This window comes from Vigna unguiculata, chromosome 3 (genome assembly GCF_037176805.1).
Source record: "Vigna unguiculata cultivar grain cowpea cultivar isolate G323 ecotype 2 chromosome 3, ASM3717680v1, whole genome shotgun sequence".
In the NCBI taxonomy this organism is placed as follows: Eukaryota; Viridiplantae; Streptophyta; class Magnoliopsida; order Fabales; family Fabaceae; genus Vigna; species Vigna unguiculata.
In genome coordinates, this window is record NC_140794.1 from 53,517,142 (window position 1) to 53,536,281 (window position 19,140).

The following is a 19,140-nucleotide window of genomic DNA, read 5'->3' on the forward strand; positions in this document are numbered from 1 at the left end:
TTGACTTTTTACTTGCTTCTTTCTTGTGAATATGCAAAATTACTTTGTATCTCTTCAGTTTCCATTTCCTTTATAAAAATTAGCGTAACACGTGTTATTGCTCTTGTGTATGTACTTTTTAAATATGTATGATATTATATTAGTAGATGATAATATTATAATGTTATTAAGTTAATATATAAATTAAAATTATTTATTAAAAGTAAAGCGAAATATATCAGAACAGATAAAAGAATAACTATTGATAAATAAAGAAGAAAAGAAGAAACATAGACATCCGATTTTATAAAAAATTTGTAAAAATAACGGTCAATTTTTAAAAATTTAATAAATTATTATATTTAAAAGGTAAAATCGATATTTTTAAAAGTAGACACAAAAAGGAGAATCGCCATTATATATTATTATAGATAAGTGGATTTAATTTGTTTCAATGGTACAACACTAATTCGGAAATAAACAAAACACAAAAGATATGAAGTGGTTAGGTTCTGAATACAAATTTTATGTGCTGACCAATAATTATTTTTATACTTTGATTTATTTTATTTAATTATAACATTTTTTTTTCTCTTCTTCCCATTATTTTAAAATGAAGTATGGCCTTTTAACAACTCTAAAGTTAAATATAATATAAATGACCCAGCTGTAACAACATTTTCAAGTTTTATTTTAATTTTAAGATAATATATTTTATATTTAATTAAATTTTAAATTCTTGATAAATTTGAGTATTTTTATTACTTTTTGGTTTATTTAGTATATAAATTTTTTATTATTACTTGTTTTTATTTAATATTTTTAAAATTTTTATATTTTTCAATTGATTTTTTTAGTAGTTTAATTTTCTTTGAGGCTGTGTTCGTTTGATCACATAAATTTAGGAGAAAGTGTGAAGATGAATTAGTGTAGATTTGAGAAGATGAATGTGTGTGTTTTTTGAGTGAATTTAGAAGGTAAAGTGAATAAATTTGAAAATAAATTTTATGAAAATTAGTGAATGATTTGATTGATATGATAGATTAAAAAAAATTGTAATAAATAAAATTACAAATTTACCAAGACACCCTTCATCACAAAGATTTAATAAAATTATAATTAAATAAATTAATAAAGTTAAAATAAAAAATATTTTAATTATATATTTTAATAATAATATCTACATATATAATTAATTTGTAATAATATTATAATTATTATTAATTATTATATACTTTTATTAATTAATTATTAATAATAATAATCATTTTATATATTATTAGTTATTATATATTATAATATTAATCATTATATTTTTAATAATATTTTAAGGATATTATTTAAATATTTTAATTATTAATAATTAAAACATATATTATTATTATTAATAATTAAACATATATAAGTATATTATATGTTATTTATTATTATAATTTATTATATATATATATATATTAATAATTATAAAAAAGTAGGTTAAAAAAAATAGGTTAAAGTATCATTGTCCAATTTTAAATTCTATCCCTCTCTTCAAATTAGCTTCAACAGTGTTTTCTGTACAAACAAATCACAGAAGTATCATGTTCCATATTTTTATCTTCGTGATTTTACTTGTTTTTGTATAATTACAAAGTTATGTTATTAATATTAAATGATATTTTGATTAATCTAAATTTGTGATCGACTTTTAAACCTTATACTGAAAATGTGATGAATAACGAAAATAATTTTATTAATGATGGTGACAAAGATACTTACTTTGTAAGTGATAATTTGTAAGTCATAAAAAATATATTGATTTTGTTATCAACACGTTTTTAATGACAACATTACATGTTATTTGTTGTTTTACATTAAATACAATAACACTTATATTTTAACCATCAAACCTTACAATTATTAACATGTGGATATTATTAAAAAATAAGATAACAATTACGTCATTTAATTATACAGAAAAATAAATAACATAAACTTGATTGAAAAATATAATTTTTTAATATGTAATAAAAAACTGAATTAAAAATATCCACATTTATTTTAAAATTATCCTTCCTTTATTTTGGAATAAAAAATAAAAATAAAAATAAATAGTTCAAAGTTCAACTTTCTCAGTTTAAAGTGTTACAATAAAATGTATTATTTGAATAATTATCTGAAAATAATGTTACTAAAGTGAAAGAAAGAAAAAGTTAAAATGTGTTATTTTAGGAAAAAAATGTGATTGCATGTTGGAAACGTGCTACATTAACAGAGTATGGGATTTTGAATTTATAATGAATTTGGTATGAGTAGGGAATGAGATATTTTTGTCTTACATAAAACAATACATGATAGAATTTGGTTTCTGGGATCTATTTAATCCACCAAATAATGAACCGGGTCCACCCAATCACCATCATCTACACACCTTTTAACATTTTCTTAAAAGATAATGTTATCTATATAAAGAGGGAGAGGCATCCGCTAACTCTAAAAGTACAAGTTTTGGATATTTTTTTATTTTATAAAATTTAGTTTTAAGGGTTGAATGATTAGTTTTCTTTACAAGCACTTATATAAAATTTTATATAAATCAAACATTTATATTTATTTTTCTATATTGCACGGTTTGAAATTAAGATTATTTAAGTATATTTTTAGTCTCGGTTTAAAATTTTGATACATTTTACTCCATAAATTTAAAAAAATATAAATATAGTCTTTTTAATCTTGTTTTGTTATTTTTTTATGTATCAAATATGTTTTTCAACTGATATTAAAACGAAACTATGTCAATCAATGTAAACAACTCAAATGATAGTGTGAAACATGTTTGATACGTAAAAAAAAAAAATTTAACATATCCATTGGTTAAAAGGACTGTATCTATTAATTTTTTAAGTTTAAAAATCAAAATATATTAAAGTTTCGGACATAGACAAATATTAATTTCAAATCAAAGTTCAAGAACTAAAATATTTAACCCAATTTATATAGGTAAAATAAATGGTTAAATATATTTTTAATCATCAAAATTATTTAATAAAATTGTATTTTATTCTTGTTTTAAAGTATGTAAAAATTTTGTATCTACATTTAAAAAAGAATATAAATATCTTTGACAACAAGGGACAAGTTACAATAAAGAGGGAAAAAGTAGAAGATTTAACCATTAGTTACTAAAAATATTTTTATTATTTTATAAAATACAGAGTCAAAAATTATACAAACTTTTAAAAGAGAAACAAAATACAATTAAAGTAAATAATTTAAAAACAAAAAATATATTTAATTCTAAAATAAATAAGAAATAGTCATTTCAATAGTTTAATAGATTTTTCTATCTCACGTGGGGAAAAGTTTGTACGCGGGATTACCAATTCTCATTATACTAACTCTCCACGCGGTGCAAATTAAAAATGTGAAAATCATTTACGCGGCATATTATTTTGTTTTTTCTTGTAAAAAATACTTACTGAAAGGACTTTGAACAATTCTTTTGCCATAATTTCTTCCATCGGGACAATTTATGAATTTGAAAATATTTCTTTTAATTGAAGGATATGAATTTATGGCAAGAGTTTGGAAGTCTACGAAATATAACAATTTGATTGAGAAGAATAATGTTTTAGATGTAAATTTGGACCATAGATCTTAAACAAGAAACAAGTTCATATTTTTGTTTCAGAAATGGAAAGTATCAGCATTTAAATGAAACTTCCAAAAAAGATATTTTGTATTTAACTTTTAGATTTGTGATAAAAAAAAGCAGAAACATTTAAAAGAAATTTAGAGATAAAATGTACCTGAATTTAAATTTGACGAGAAAACAAATAATTTTTTTTTAATGTTATTAAATTGTCTAAATTGTATTTTTAATCTTAGATAATTACTCGATTATAAATCCACCTTTTTAAATTTTATTAAATTAATAATAAAAATACTTAATAAGTTAATCTAAAAGTACTTTTCTAATATATATTAATCTGTGAAGTGTTTTTTACTTATTTCCTGGATATTGTCTCTGATCAATAGGAATTGTCAAAGAATATTCTCCCAAAGAGTTATGATTAATATATAAATAAGTATATTTGAAAGAAAGGTAACCACATAAGAATATAAAGTCGAATTTAGAAATTAAAAAGTAGTCGACAGTAGAAGAATTAATTACAGTGTGTGTACTGCTATAGAGCACTCTGCTATCATTAACCTGAATAAATAACTTCCCTCGTTTTCTCCATTTATTACTATAGTATAACTTATTATAATTCCTGAAAAAGAAAGAAATTAAGAAACTTTAAATTTTGTTGCGTTTCCGGTGATATTTCTGACATTATATGACTCATAACCACACATGTTTCAATGTGCAACACCAATTTGAGTAGCCAAGTGCCGTCAAAACTAGCTTTGTCCCAATGTGATTGTGCTGAAATTATATCTTCTATAATTTGTTGGCACACCCCACTTGGCTTATCAAGCTTCTTGACTCTAGCATTGGTAGAGAAGGTCTAGTCCGTTCAGAAAAAACGATGAGTCCCATGACCACGACCGTGATGTTTCTTTAGTCAAGTCAAGGTTCGATATCTGCTAAGGTTGCTTAGAATTTCGTGAAGATTGTTGTATGTACGCGGTTACCCTCCATATCATAGTTACATTTGGACAGTGATTCAGTGTTCTTCTGTCTGATAGCTGAGATTTGGGTTGTGAGTTGAGTTCGGACCTCTGATATAGATGGAGCTCAAATCCTTCTCTTCTAGTTCCGTGTCCACATCTGATGTTGCCCATGTTGGAAGATCCTATTCCACTTTGATCTCCAGTTTCAGGCACAAAGTTGGATTTAAATTCTCTACCCACTTCAAGTGCCGCAGAGGTAACTAACAATTACCCAAATTCTTGGAGGTTTTGTTGTTCAATTTTTTTTTTTTCCTTTGATTTTTGCTGTATTTATTTCTTTTCATGATCCTGGACCTGCTTGTTAGTTTGAGCTTCTTGTTTTAGTTTTTAATCTGTAAAACTGAATATCTGAACTAATTGTAGGTGATGAGGTAGGTGTAAGCCATGGTTAATTTCGTTTATTCGTTTCTAAAGTTGACATTTTTACAAGTATTTGATGCCCCCTTTTTTCTACTTAATGTGGGAAGATATGCATCTTGTTTGAAGAAAAAATGATTCTTTTGTTTTGGATATTTTGGGGGTTCAATAGGAATGTGGGTTTAATACCTCCTAATGTTTAATTTCAGGGTTGTTTCTGAGGACTTACAGTGGTTCGGACAAGGCTTATTTCACAAATGAAGTTGTAAATAGTTCAGTTGGTCAAGATAATCTTGCAGCAGAAACGAGCTCACGTAGAATTAACGGAACCAATGGCTCAACTTCGAGCTTCTATTACAGAAATCTGAGAATACTTGATGCTTTTGATGATGAATATGGGGGAGTTGTCGTTGATTCAGATAGGATACCATCCAACCCATATACCTTCGCATCTTTGCTGCGTTTGTCTCTCTTTCAGTGGAAAAAGATGGTAAATTCCCTGTCCATATTTTCATCCTCCCTAACATGAACTGTGCTAGTGTGATTCCGGTGTTTCGTCGTTTGAAATAAGACATGTTTGAGAAAACAAAGACATATCAGTATTTTCCATTTACTTTATTTTGAGACTGAATCTGCTTCTATGTTATACATAAAAATATCTGATCATTTACAGGGAAAAAAGGGAATTTGGCTTAAGTTGCAGTTAGAGCAATCTGATCTTGTTCCAATTGCTGTTAAGGTAATTCAACTTTTAACATATCTACCATTGACAAAATAAAGAAAATAGATATGCAAATGAGAGATTTCCGTATGTGTCATGTTCACAAAAATTTAAAGAAGTAAAATGTGCAAAAAAAGCAATAAATATCTGTCTCTAGACTTTGCTTATTGAAGAGTTGTTGAGGTTATTAGTAACCTGATTTTGGTTTCAGGAAGGCTTCCAATACCACCATGCTGAACCAGGATATGTGATGTTAACTTACTGGATTCCTGAAGGACCCAGCATGCTTCCAGCGAATGCGTCTCATCAAGTTGGAGTTGGTGGCTTTGTCATCAACGAAAAAAATGAAGTATGGTTGCTTCTGATATAATAAACATTGGAAGGAAGCAAACACATTTGAATCATGCAGAAACTGATATTTGTCTAATTTTCTGTTGTGAAGGTGCTTGTAGTGCAAGAGAAACACTGCTCTCCAGCAACTCTTGGTCTTTGGAAGATACCAACTGGATTCATTCTTGAGGTATCTTCACTTAATCTTCTCTAATGCTCTAGAAATGAAATATAAGACCAACTTAGACATGATGTTGAATGGTTATCTCATTTATGACTTACCTGTTTGAATTGTCTCAGGCAGAAGAGATATATACTGGAGCTGTAAGAGAAGTGAAGGAGGAAACTGGGGTAAGTTTGATGAAATTTTATGTTTTCCTGGGGTGCAAATTGGAATTGAATTTGTTGATGGGGTTGTATCGTAAGTTTCAATTCTCTAAGGGGCTTTCTTTTTATGCTAGCTGCTTTATGTTGCAGATCGATACAGAGTTCATAGAAGTCATAGCATTTAGGTAACAACTTCGTTCATACTCCCAGCCATCAAGAAAGTGGAGCTTTTCTTTAATAAAATAAAATTGAAACTATAACCAGTTATTCTGCCACAGTTTTGTTGTATTTTTCTTGAAAATCTGATGAATTTGATCGTGAATTGTAGGCATGCTCATAATGTGGCATTTGAGAAGTCAGATTTGTTCTTCATCTGCATGCTAAGACCCCTGTCATCTGAGATCATTGTTGATGATCTTGAAGTTGAAGCAGCAAAGGTGAGATATTCTTAGCCATGAAGACAATTAATGGAAAGTTTTTTAAGTGATTTGAGTCTGAAAAAAGTGTTGTGTATGATGTGATGCAGTGGATGCCACTGGTTGAGTTTGTGGAGCAACCACTGATCCAAGAAGACTCGATGTTCAAGAAGATCGTGGATATCTTCATTGCTCGTCTAGGGAAACGATATTGTGGCTTATCAACTCATCAAGTAGTTTCAAAGTTTGATGGCATGGTGTCTTCCTTGTACTACAATGTCATCGACAATGAAGATAACTGTGTTGGAAAATGAGAACTCAAAAGGCCCCATAAAACGCTTCTTGGCTCAATGTATAACAACCCTCGCTTCTCAAATTTCAGCATCAAGCTGAAAACTGCGCTAACCACTATACTGCAGATCACAATTTATCCCTATTATGTATATAAATATCCCCATGCTTCATCATCATCACATTCCACGTTTACCAATGATTCTTGCAGAAAGAACATCAACATGCAGTATATTAACTCAAAAGCTGTTAAATTTGAAGCTTTATAACAGTAGAATTTATATTAGAATATTAACGCTGTTCAAATTTAATTAGTGAACACTGGATGCTAAACTATTTGACAAAATTTAATTACGTTTCTGAATTTCTTTTTTCAATTGAGTAGCTATATTTAATTTTGAATTTAATCATTTTGTTTGTCTAAGGAAAAATTGACCACGCACGTCTAATTATGAAATAAAAAGATTGAAGATTCTAGTGTTTTAAAGCAGAATCAGACTAAAATTTTGTTTGACGTGGGTGTTGGTTCTCAAGTGGGTATTCACCAAAGTCCCACATCGAGTAATATGAAGAGAGCAGCAGAAAAATACTATAAAAGTAAAGAGTTGGTTTTAGAGTTGTTACCACAACACAATAGGTCTCTTGGGTGTATGAGGGGCTTGGGTAGTTGTGTGTCATTAGAAGGTTTGCAGTTTTTGCCAGAAAAATTGCACTATGAAGGGTTTGCAATTTTGGTCCACAAAAAATTGCACTTTGAGTGATAATATTCTTGTTGAGTGTTTGTGGATGTAGGTCTTGAGGTGCCGAACCACGTTAAATTTTCTGTGTATTTTTATTTATATTTTTCTGCTTTTATTTGTAGGTGTGCTTCCGCTTGAAGCTGTGTATTTTTATTTATATTTTTCTGCTTTTATTTGTAGGTGTGCTTCCGCTTGAAGAGATTATTTTTAGTACATGATTTCCCAACAGTGGTATCAGAGCTGAGGTTCTGACCAAGGGTTTCTAATCAAGGAAGGAATGACGAAGGGTTTCTAATCAAGGGAGGAATCAACATCCTTTTGAAGGGAGTGGAGTTCATGTGTTGTGAGATGCTCCCATATCTACGAAGGAGGTTGCAAATGGTGCTCATGTGGCCTAATGAGTGATGTACCATGGAGATCTGATATGTGTGAGTCATGGTTTGCGACATGTGCATGGAGAAAGTGCTCTACGGCTTACAAATCTGTGTTGTTGTGTCCAGTAGACTGCGATGTTTGATAATGTTGGATCTGCATGGTGAGTGTGGAGCTCGAAATGTCCAATGGTGGTGTTTTGCATGACTCACGCGATGCTTCGTCAACAATGTTGCGTCGTTGTGTTGTGGCCGTGTCGTGGCTTGACCAAGGTGGCGTTATGATGGATTCCCTTTGAGTATCAGTGAATTGTTAGTGACAATGATGTAAAAGTTGCCGACAACGAGTCTGATGTGCAAAGCGGTGAGGGCCGTTGATGGGAAAGATTGTCATCATCAGTGAGTCTGTGCATATCACCAGTGACAAGAGTGGTTCCAGCATATTTGTTGGATCACTAGTGCCAAGAGTGGTTCAAGCATATATGTTGGTGGTGTGTCAAATGTTTGTTTCATAGCAGTGAGACTTTTGGTGAAGGGAGGATATGTTGGTTCTCAAGTGGGTATTCACCAAAGTCCCACATCGAGTAATATGAAGAAGAGAGCAGCAGAAAAATACTATAAAAGTAAAGAGTTGGTTTTAGAGTTGTTACCACAACACAATAGATCTCTTGGGTGTATGAGGGGCTTGGGTAGTTGTGTGTCATTAGAAGGTTTGCAGTTTTTGCCAGAAAAATTGCACTATGAAGGGTTTGCAATTTTGGTCCACAAAAAATTGCACTTTGAGTGATAATATTCTTGTTGAGTGTTTGTGGATATAGGCCTTGAGGTGCCGAACCACGTTAAATTTTCTGTGTATTTTTATTTATATTTTTTTGCTTTTATTTGTAGGTGTGCTTCCGCTTGAAGAAATTATTTTTAGTACATGATTTCCCAACAGTGGGTGAGGTTTGAGAATAGTGTGAGTGGTTGGTGAGGTGTAGTTTATCCAGAAAGGCAATGCCACGTGACTTGATGTGAGTTTTGTTTCAGAAATCAATGAGTGAATATTTATTTATTTATTTAGTTTCAATTCTCATACAATCTTGGACGGACAGAATCATTGCTTATAATTTTGGACAGCCTGTAGTTTTTGCTCTTAATTCAAATTATATTCAATCATCACATCATTCTTTAATTTTAAACAACAAAAATAATTAGTAGAGTAAGATCAATATCATACAAGTTTTATATAGTTTCCTAACTAATGCAAGTAGGGTCATGATAGGGACCGAAATCGCACATGTCACTTCTCAATTTTATTGTGTTTCGCTAATAAACATATAACTAAAGAATATATTTATCTTTTCTACTTTCTAAAGAAAAATTGTGCAATTAGTTAATTTTGTAAGAAAATGTATTTGGTACATAATAGTATAAAAGTGTGACTATCAAAATTAAAACACGTTATATATATAACAACTTTACACAGAAAAAAATTGGAGGCAAGACCCCTTTACACAGGGGTGGCAAAACAAGCTACATTCAATGGATCAGTCCGTGTTAAAAAGAACCGTTTGAATTGAAGATTTCAACCTGTCAGTTTGTTTTAGTCCATTTTGTCCGACCCATCAATTTAATGAGTTAAAGTACGGACCAGTTTGTCCTGACCCGTTGGTCCGTTCTAAATTTTTTTAAATAAAATAAAAGTAATTAAAAAAGATTAATTTTTTATATTATATTTTTTAAATATGTAAATATATAATAATATTATAATTTAAATTATTAACACCTACAAATTAAGTTTCAATTATTAGTTATAATTGAATAATTTAATATGTAAATTTAATAATTATTTTAATTTATCTAAATAAAAACATTAACTAGTCAAATAAAAATTTTAAAAATATTTTATTTGATTAAATATGCTTTAATAATAATTTATATGTAAATATAAAAAAAATAAAAAATAAATAAAAAAAAGTGGAGGGTCAGGCCCGATCCATTAGCCGGGACAAAATATAATTATTGGTCCGTTTCTGTTTGACGAACCAGTCCAATCCGACTTGTTTTTGACAAACCATAGATGAACTGGATCAAAACGGATCAAACTGATCCGTTTTACCATCCTACATGTACATACTCTGCCTGTGTATAGAAATAAATTTGCATGGAGAAAAAAATAAATAAAGGAATCTTATGTATAAAGATCTTGTTAAATAAATAATGTAATTAATATCTCATATAATGTTTGCTTGCCACACAATATTTCACGTCATTTATTTAACAGAATAACTTACAAACAGCCTACTTAATAAGTAATAATAGAACTGATTAGGCTTTTAAAAAACATTTATGAAAATAATAAATTAATTTTGTAATTTTCAATAGTATATATATAGATTAAGAATACCTCCAAAAATTGAGAGAAAGTACGCAACCAAATTAAAACTTAACTTAATAAAGATGAAAAAGAAAAGCTAAATCTCATGAAACGTAAAACACTTTTTTGTTTGTCTGTCTTTGGTGAGAAAGGAATAGCCAAAGAGAAATGCTATCTGAGATTCTAGGTTTTTAATTTAGGTTTCATGATTAAGTACTTACCTCACATTCTTTTCTCCAAATTGCGCCCCAAATTGTTGTTGAATTTTCAAGCTCTACCCTCTTCCTTGCCTCCACTTTCCTCCTCTTCCCCCTTCGTAAGATTCTCTCTTTCATTATTCTCCATATTTTCCTCATTCCTCTTTCTCATTTTTTGGATCTACCATTTTTCTAGATTTATGTTTATCCTATCCATTTCCTCAACAAAGCCACACAAACCCTTAATATCGTCTGCATTTTCTTAGTACGAAAAAAACAACAATTTTGATAATTTTTTTTATCTCGTGTGTTATACTTTTGCAAAAGGGGTTTTGATGTGCATGTAAAGATGATGTTTTTTTAATTATAATTTTTCAGGCCTCTCTTGGTAGGGCGAAGAAGATGAAAGCATAACACAATGTCGGAATGAAATTTGGGGAATTGAGAAAGAAGTGAGGGAGAAAACACAGACACAATGTCGGAGTTCCCCATGAACTCGAGCCTGGAAATGGTGCAAAATAAAGAGAAAAAGAAACGTCACATGGTGCATCTCAATGTCTATGATCTTACACCTGCCAACAATTATCTTTACCTCTTTGGAGTTGGAATTTTTCATTCGGGCATAGAAGGTTTGTTTCTGCCATCTCTACAATCTCTATTATTAAGAATTCAGGGTTATTGATTGGGAACTATCTAAACTTCAACTTTTCATTTACAATATTTAAATTATAAAATAGTTCTTAATAAGAGACTATTCATAAAAAATCATTGAACATAAGTTTAATAACTAAATTGTCATAAAAAGAAAAGGGTTTAAAAATCTCGTGAAGTTACAAAGATAACATAAATAAAAGGAAAAGACGAGTACGGAATTATAAATTTGAATTTGAGAATAAAACAATTCTTCTATATCCATTTGTAGGTGAGGACTTCCAAAAGATTAGTGAAATGATTCTTTTCTAAATTCCATGTAACATTCATAATGACATGTTTTTCTTAAAAAACCTTATCTGTAATTACAAAAATGCATGTAAAAACTACTAATTAAAAAACTATTTTGAGAGTATATTATGAGATTGTAAACCACATTTTTCAATAAATTAATGATGAAGTTTTGGGATGTATTAGTTTGTTATTTGAATAAACTCTTAAACTGACTTCAGGAAATTGTGTTTGATGAATAACAGTGCATGGTATGGAATATGGATTTGGAGCACATGAGTATCCAACAAGTGGTATATTCGAGGTTGAACCTAGGAATTGTCCTGGTTTCATCTTCAGACGTTCAATATTGTTAGGTAGCACCAACATGTCTTATCAAGAATTTCACTCTTTCATAGAATGTCTTTCTACAAAATATCATGGAGACACTTACCATTTGATTGCTAAGAATTGCAACCATTTCACGGATGAAGTTTGCCAACAACTAACCGGAAAGCCTATTCCGGCATGGATAAATCGATTGGCTCGTGTCGGTGAGGATTCTCTTTACTTCATTATTTACTTACTATGAATTCGACATGTTCATATAATATGTATAATGTTGTCCTTATAATGTGACCACATTGAGTTTAAAATTCCAGGTTCATTTTGTAATTGTCTTCTGCCTGAAAGCCTTCAGGTTGCTGCTGTTAGACATCTCCCTGAACATCTTGATATTTCTGGTAAGATATCAAGATTACAATTTTGTTTGTTAAATAGACAAAAGATTTTGACATTGTAAATCACAATATTTAATGAAGGTCATAGAAATAAGGGTTTAAACATCTATATATCATTACAGATGAAGGATCAGAATATGATGATCTTAGTGAGTCAGATGAGAGTGAAGAAGAGGTTTCGAATCGCCATCTGATAACTAGTCCGGATAGTAGAGATGTCACCATTATATCGGAAAAACCAATTACTCTTGCACGAGACCTCCTGTGATTTTCTTTTATTACTTACTAATCTTATTCTTCTTTTCTTTTACTATATTTGTGAATTAGCTTTCAAGGTGTAACAAGCTTTATCAAATGAAATATTCACTTACCAACCCTGTTTATACTATAAAAATGATAGTTTTCTTTGTATGATTATGTATGTATCTAAATGATATCATTCTCTTGTAGATGTAATATTAATTAAGATACATTTTTTTTTATTATTATTTAAGCATGTTGTCAATTCTCGTGTGTAACAATGTTATCTTTTTTAATGTAACTTCTTGTTATTCTTCTTTGATATTGATGGAAGATGGTTATAAATTAGTATTGAAGAAGTACATCGTAAAAATAACCTCCTAATATTAATTGTGTTAAATATTTATAAGGTTATATGGCATTAGTTTCGTTAATTTTTGTAGCAAACACACATTGGTTTTACTAAATAAACGATCTAGTGAGAAATGTAATATTTGTAGGTGAAGAGCTTGATGTTATGAGAAAATGAATGGATTATATTGATAATGGTTGTCATTTTAAAAGAGAATAAGCACCTCAAGTACCATAATATGTCGATGTAATCCACTCCATTAGTTTCCGAAAGGTCTCGCTTAGAAGGATGGTAGGAGATGGAATATAACTATTTATGTTTCGTAAATTAGTGAGGGAAATGTTAATTAGGAATAAGATTTATTTCACACATCATTTTCCTGAGTTTCCTATGCCTCTTTTCATTTGTTTTCTCCCAGGCATCAAACATTTTAGAATAACAATAACCAATCAGAATAAAAACTATATAAATTATGATATATTTAAGAAAGTAGCAGATGAGTATAAAACAAATACAATATATAGTATTTTTAAAATAGACAACTTTAAAACAAAAAAAGCTACAGCTCATTTATTTTCTATAAAATCATTATTTTATTTAATATAAAACTCGAATTTCAAACAATGAAAAAACCCGAATCCTTTTCATCTCCTTCCAATTAAATCCAATCTATCTTATTATATTCGAATTCAACTCAGGATAGCCTTAATCTTGATTCATAAAACAAGTAGTTTCCAACCAAGTAGGAAGCTTTGAACTGCTCAAGGGATATTTGACAACCATAAAGGCTGTTAATAAATATTTATGAATTAAGAAACAAAATCCCCAAAAATATATCATTGAAAAAGCATGAAATGAGGGATGGGTGGAGCATAAGAAAAGATGGGAATAACCTAAACATTGATGGTTGTATTTCAAATTATGGCAAGTGAAAAGTTAAATTCTTAAAACATAGAAAAGTCATAACATTTTTAATTAAAACAAATGGAGTAAGATTCCCAGTTATACTCCCACAAGTGTAATTTCATAGCCCTCTTTAACATTTATAATTTTTTCGAAGAACTGCATCCATGATAAGCATGCAACTCAACAAGGTTTTCTTAAAATTTGGAATGACTACCTTTGATACCCAAACATTATATCAATATAAACAAGGTACATTGTTTGAGTAATGAGCAAACAATGGAATATACAGGGGAAAATAAGTTATATTTAGGCCTGCCAAAATATACACCACTTTTAGACAAAGAAAAAAAAGAAGGAAAAATATGGCTTATTTTTCAGTACATGTGGATATCAACATTAATTTCTCCAATGTGACGATTGCTTGGTTTTGCAGTAAAAGTATTGTGGTTAGTAGTACCATATCGTAGCCAAAGGCATGATATTCTCTGAAATGCCGCTTCTCCCGCAACTCTTACACGATACACAACACTTAAATCTGCCCATATTTCACTTGCCACAGTTCTTGATTCATTACTTGGGTTGTAACCTTCTAAATCTGATCCAGTTACCATGACTACAGAACTGTCATCAAATATCACAAGATCTTGTGAACCTATTGCCCCTTCAGAAGCCTTTACCAATAGATTGGTTGAAGGAGCACATCCAACTGCCCTCCTCACCATAATATGGTTGTAGTATTCTTGGACAACCTGAAATTTCAGATATTAAATTATATTGACGAGTAACAGTAGTATAATCATTTTTCAAAAAGAAAATTAAGTTTTCAGTCCAAAATCGTAGAAAATATACAGTTCTATTTCATGGTTTAATAGACCAACTTATCCAAAAGATGTTAGGTAAATTGAATATATGAAGTCCTTAAAACTTCAAACCCAATAATGACAGTGATTGAAAGATACACTAGACACTTACTTGCCACTGAGAGGAAGCTAGAAGCACCCTTGGTCGAATTGATTTCACATAAGCATATGCAGCATCAGGAGTCATCATTTTGTGGTGCACCTACGCACATGTTCAACAAATAAGAACTATGTTAGCCAGTAACAATACAAACGGCTTTTCTTTCTCTGTTTTGATCTTTTCTACCCTCATTTTCAAGTTTTGAAACCAACCAGATAACAAATAACAATAGTTGTGCTGCGACCGCGTCCAGCTTTGCAATGCACATATGTAGTGCGTCCAGATAATGCATTTTCTTCATTAAAAAAGAAATGGAAAAGGTCAAAAAATTACAAACGGTGTATTACCTGAATTATATATGAAGTGAAATTGCAAGCCAAATTACTAACTGAGTTTTATAATTTCTAAACACAATAATTTTTTACCCTTTTTTTTCACTTTCACTTATAGGAGGAAAGTGATAGAAAGACTTCAAAATGCAGAAAAGGAATACAATATAAAAGAACAAGAAATGTTGAACATGCAAATACTGAAATTAATGCATAATGCTCCCATTCTGTTGGTCACTTTATGCAACATTTTACATATAACTTAAAATCAATAATCAATTTTGTTCCACATAAAGCAAGTAACATGAATATGCCACTAAAAGGCCAGAGATCATTATAGTTAATCATTTTTCATAATACTCACCATGTATGAAGTTCACAGCACGTTGTATGTCACGCAATGAAGGAGCAAAATAGTAATCTCTAGTAGGGATCACTAAGTGGTTAATTCCGTGAGTCTGTCAAGTTTAACAAGAAGAAATTAATAGAAAATTTTATAAATAAATTTTTGAAGTCACGATAACACCCAATATATTATATATAACCCATGCAACTAAAATATAACACAATGTTGCACAAATAAGTGTTGGACCCGATATATCTTAAAGCACATTGCACTGTAGAACACAAAATGATTAACAGTAAAATTAATGTCACTCGTGAAAGTTTTATATTCTAAACTTATCATAAAAGCCAAGATACCCGCACAAGCATTAAACTAAAAAAATGTTGTAGGTTAATAGTAACAATGTTGCCTCTAATTCACAAGTTGCCTCAGGGTTTAGTATCTGGTAAACCATAAACCATTTCCAAGTATACTTGGTTCATTTAACCATAATATGTATTCTATTTCATAGTCAATGTCTGAAAACCTTTTGGAAATTGCAAAGACAACAGAGGAAATTAATCATAGTCAAATTTCTATTTCAACAAAACCTATGAACTTAACTCTCAAATTTCACAAGTTACAAATTTATAACTCCATACCATTCAGATATAAAATAAAGTAGTCAAATGGATTTAGTTAGAAGGGTAGGTACTACACAATAAGGAAAATCAACCTTTAATTAATACCATAACCAGAAATAAAAAGACATATCAAACTCACATAATATAATGTTGTCGGAACCAAAGTTTCATATGACTCATTCAATGTGATGACCGCACGAACACCAAGCTCCTTCAAGTGTGGAACATCAATAGGAAATGGAACAGCACCTAACAATATGAACTGAAAATTAAGTGCATAAAATAGGATCAACCTCGAGTCCCACAAATAACAAAAGACAAGTTTATATAGAACCAATTTTTAGAATGTCATAAAGTTAAAAGAAAAATGAGACACCTCCTCTCAACGCTAAAGTATAATCATTTAATGGCTTCACAGTTAACATTATAGATGCAATGAGTTAAGAAGAGTTTCCTGTATTAAACATAAGATCTTGTAAACCACAATACCCTTCTCCATATATGGTAATGTTATCACAAGATATGATCTCCAGTCCACAAGTTGCATCACCATCTCAATAAAAACATTACAAGAAAAAAAAATGATAAAGCACAGTTGACATATTCAATCAATGTTAATAAAAATGACAAAGTTTATACTTTCCCTCGGTAAGTAGATAATCACTTACACATTAAATTTGTCGCAATGCATGTAAAACATTCAAATTGAAGATATAGGCAAACACTCAGAGCAAAACAACTAAACATTACATTACACATGACCAAACTGAAGCATAAGAATCACATAACAGGCTTATTCAATAAATTTGGAAAGATTATGGAACAATATTTTAACCCACAAGTAATTCCCTTCTACACATACACATTAAATTTCTTGGATTTCATTTTTTTGTGACATAACTAAATTGAAGAGGAAAACAAACAGACACAAAATAACGTAACACGATACAATACATAGTTAAGGTCAGAAGTAGAAATCATACCTCATCAACCTTATCCCACCATCGAAAATCAGCCTGAATCTTATTCCTGACAACATTGTAAAAAAGGGTTGGGTAGAATAGCACACGAGCACCCGCTCCAACCAACACCCTCTTTGCATCATAACCCACAAGCGTCAACCCTCTTTCCTCCTCACCTTCTTCTGCGTCAGCCCCCTTCAATTCCTCTATATGCATAACTCACTTCTAAAAATTACAGGATATCCAAGTAGTAAAAAAAACTAATTAACAAATACCCATCGCATGAACCACAATTATAATTTCACAATCCCCCGTTTCTTTCATAAAAGGTTGATTGTTCGGGACGACGATAATGGATGAGAGACGGAGAGAAAACAATTGTGCGGAGAAAGGAAAATTTTAAGGGAAAAGAATCGAAGAAGAGAGAAAATTGAGAACTGGAATCTCTAAACCAAGATTTAGGAGAATCGGAAAATGACCCTTTCTCTCAACAAACTCCGTTGCACCCGAAAGTAAATGATCAGAGAGAGAGAAAAAACACGATTATGATGCAAGGAAGGTGAAAATCTCGGAAAGAATGACATGGAAGTCACCACTTTTAGGGATTTCCCTTTTAGGTGGGTTTGCTAACCAAGAGACAGATACTCATAAGACATCACAATTTCTCGCCCAAATCTTATTTACACTTCAAGCTTTTTAAATTAATTTCTCTCTAATTTAGTTCTTACTTTCCATTTTATTTCATTGATACAATTACATTAATTTTCTTAACTATATTTCCGCATTCCTTACGTATCAACACAATTTTGGTGGAAATTAATTTTATGATATTCATTTTATTGATTTTTCCTATATCAAGTTCTTAGCTGTTTTCTTTTACAAAATAACAAGTGCTTAGTTTCGAACCTTACAAAGTATATATATGTGGTCAACTTTAATTGTTTCTCAACGTTTTTGGTGGTGTTGGGAATATGTTTCAAAAGGGTTTTAATTCAAAAATCAATTTTAAGTAAGAGATACGTGTCTATTGAAAAGCTTTTATGTTGGTTGAAAAACCTAACTAATTTTTTCTATAAACTTACTTTCAGTACAGTTTTTTCCAAATATAAATCGCTTAATTTAAAACTCAGTTTTAATTCTAATTAACTATCTAAAATTTAATATAAATATCATTCAAGCATAAACTTTAAAAAAATAAAGTGAAATCATTCAAAACTTACGATTTATTTATGTTGGTTTAAAAATGTATATAAAAAACAAATGTATATATATTTTATAAATATTTATGACTTAAATACTAATTTAATCCTTATTTTGAAAATTTCATAAAGTTTTTAATTATCGTTGGTTTAAAATTTTAAAGGTGGTAATCTTTTAAAATTTTAAACCAATAGTGTTAGACCCTATCTTTAGAATATATGAATTAGTATTATATAACATTTCATATCTATACAACACTTTCAAGAGTTTGGATTAAAAAAAAATGATTTGGAGAAGTGTTTGAGTAATCATGATTTAAAATATATAAAATCAAAGAAATAAAATCATTTTTAGGTCAAAAAAGGTTGATAGAGGAGATTTTTTGTTTAACTCAAATTGATGTTTGGATCTCGATAACAAACAAAATTTTCAAAGCAAAATTATGATATTCTGAATGGTGTTTAAGTCTAATCTAGTGCATAAGGTTTATATGTTGATCTAGAGGAGTAGCTTTTTTTTTAGATTAATATATATAGGTACAAGTACATACAAAAGCAGGAAAAAGAGAACTTTGTAAGCCACACTAAATGGTTTGGACAACAAGTGACAACTCTCATAATGTTGGTAGAAGTCACAAGCTGAAGGTCATTTTTTGTAAGACATCTTTCAGTCACAACTAGTTGGTGCAAAAGTGCTGAAACTGAAATTGGATAGATATTTTGTTTTGTAAAAATATAGGGACAACATACTTCTTCATTTTGTGCCTTACATGAGTTAAACAATGTTTATATTTGTATTCATATTTTCTTTTGTTTGT

At 29.8% G+C, this 19,140-nt stretch overlaps 3 protein-coding genes across 4 annotated transcripts; 2 read left to right on the forward strand and 1 right to left on the reverse strand.

The window, feature by feature from the left end:
• The first annotated feature begins 4,322 nt into the window (after nucleotides 1-4,322).
• On the forward strand, nucleotides 4,323-7,366 carry NUDT8 (nudix hydrolase homolog 8). The gene is made up of 9 exons (XM_028065918.2): nucleotides 4,323-4,831; nucleotides 5,202-5,482; nucleotides 5,666-5,731; nucleotides 5,925-6,062; nucleotides 6,156-6,233; nucleotides 6,344-6,394; nucleotides 6,521-6,555; nucleotides 6,699-6,807; nucleotides 6,897-7,366. The coding sequence occupies exons 1-9, from the start codon at nucleotides 4,693-4,695 to the stop codon at nucleotides 7,098-7,100; spliced, it is 1,101 nt and encodes a 366-aa protein (XP_027921719.1). The 5' UTR covers nucleotides 4,323-4,692; the 3' UTR covers nucleotides 7,101-7,366.
• Nucleotides 7,367-10,647: 3,281 nt separating this feature from the next.
• LOC114177196 (deSI-like protein At4g17486) lies at nucleotides 10,648-12,910 on the forward strand. 2 transcript variants are annotated; one of them, XM_028062453.2, is made up of 5 exons: nucleotides 10,648-10,863; nucleotides 11,123-11,373; nucleotides 11,932-12,219; nucleotides 12,328-12,408; nucleotides 12,528-12,910. In XM_028062453.2, exons 2-5 carry the CDS (start codon nucleotides 11,220-11,222, stop codon nucleotides 12,671-12,673), a joined length of 669 nt encoding a protein of 222 aa, XP_027918254.1. In that variant the 5' UTR covers nucleotides 10,648-10,863; nucleotides 11,123-11,219; the 3' UTR covers nucleotides 12,674-12,910. The 2 variants fall into 2 exon arrangements, with proteins under 2 accessions (XP_027918254.1, XP_085526893.1); XM_085670767.1 differs by lacking the exon at nucleotides 10,648-10,863 and adding an exon at nucleotides 10,884-11,009.
• Nucleotides 12,911-14,092: 1,182 nt separating this feature from the next.
• On the reverse strand, nucleotides 14,093-17,786 carry LOC114175199 (Phosphotyrosine protein phosphatases superfamily protein). Its single transcript, XM_028059962.2, has 6 exons — nucleotides 17,145-17,786; nucleotides 16,301-16,423; nucleotides 15,557-15,650; nucleotides 15,076-15,158; nucleotides 14,876-14,965; nucleotides 14,093-14,652 (listed from the first exon to the last, which is right to left on the reverse strand). The coding sequence occupies exons 1-6, from the start codon at nucleotides 17,337-17,339 to the stop codon at nucleotides 14,278-14,280; spliced, it is 960 nt and encodes a 319-aa protein (XP_027915763.1). The 5' UTR covers nucleotides 17,340-17,786; the 3' UTR covers nucleotides 14,093-14,277.
• Between the last annotated feature and the right edge of the window lie 1,354 nt (nucleotides 17,787-19,140).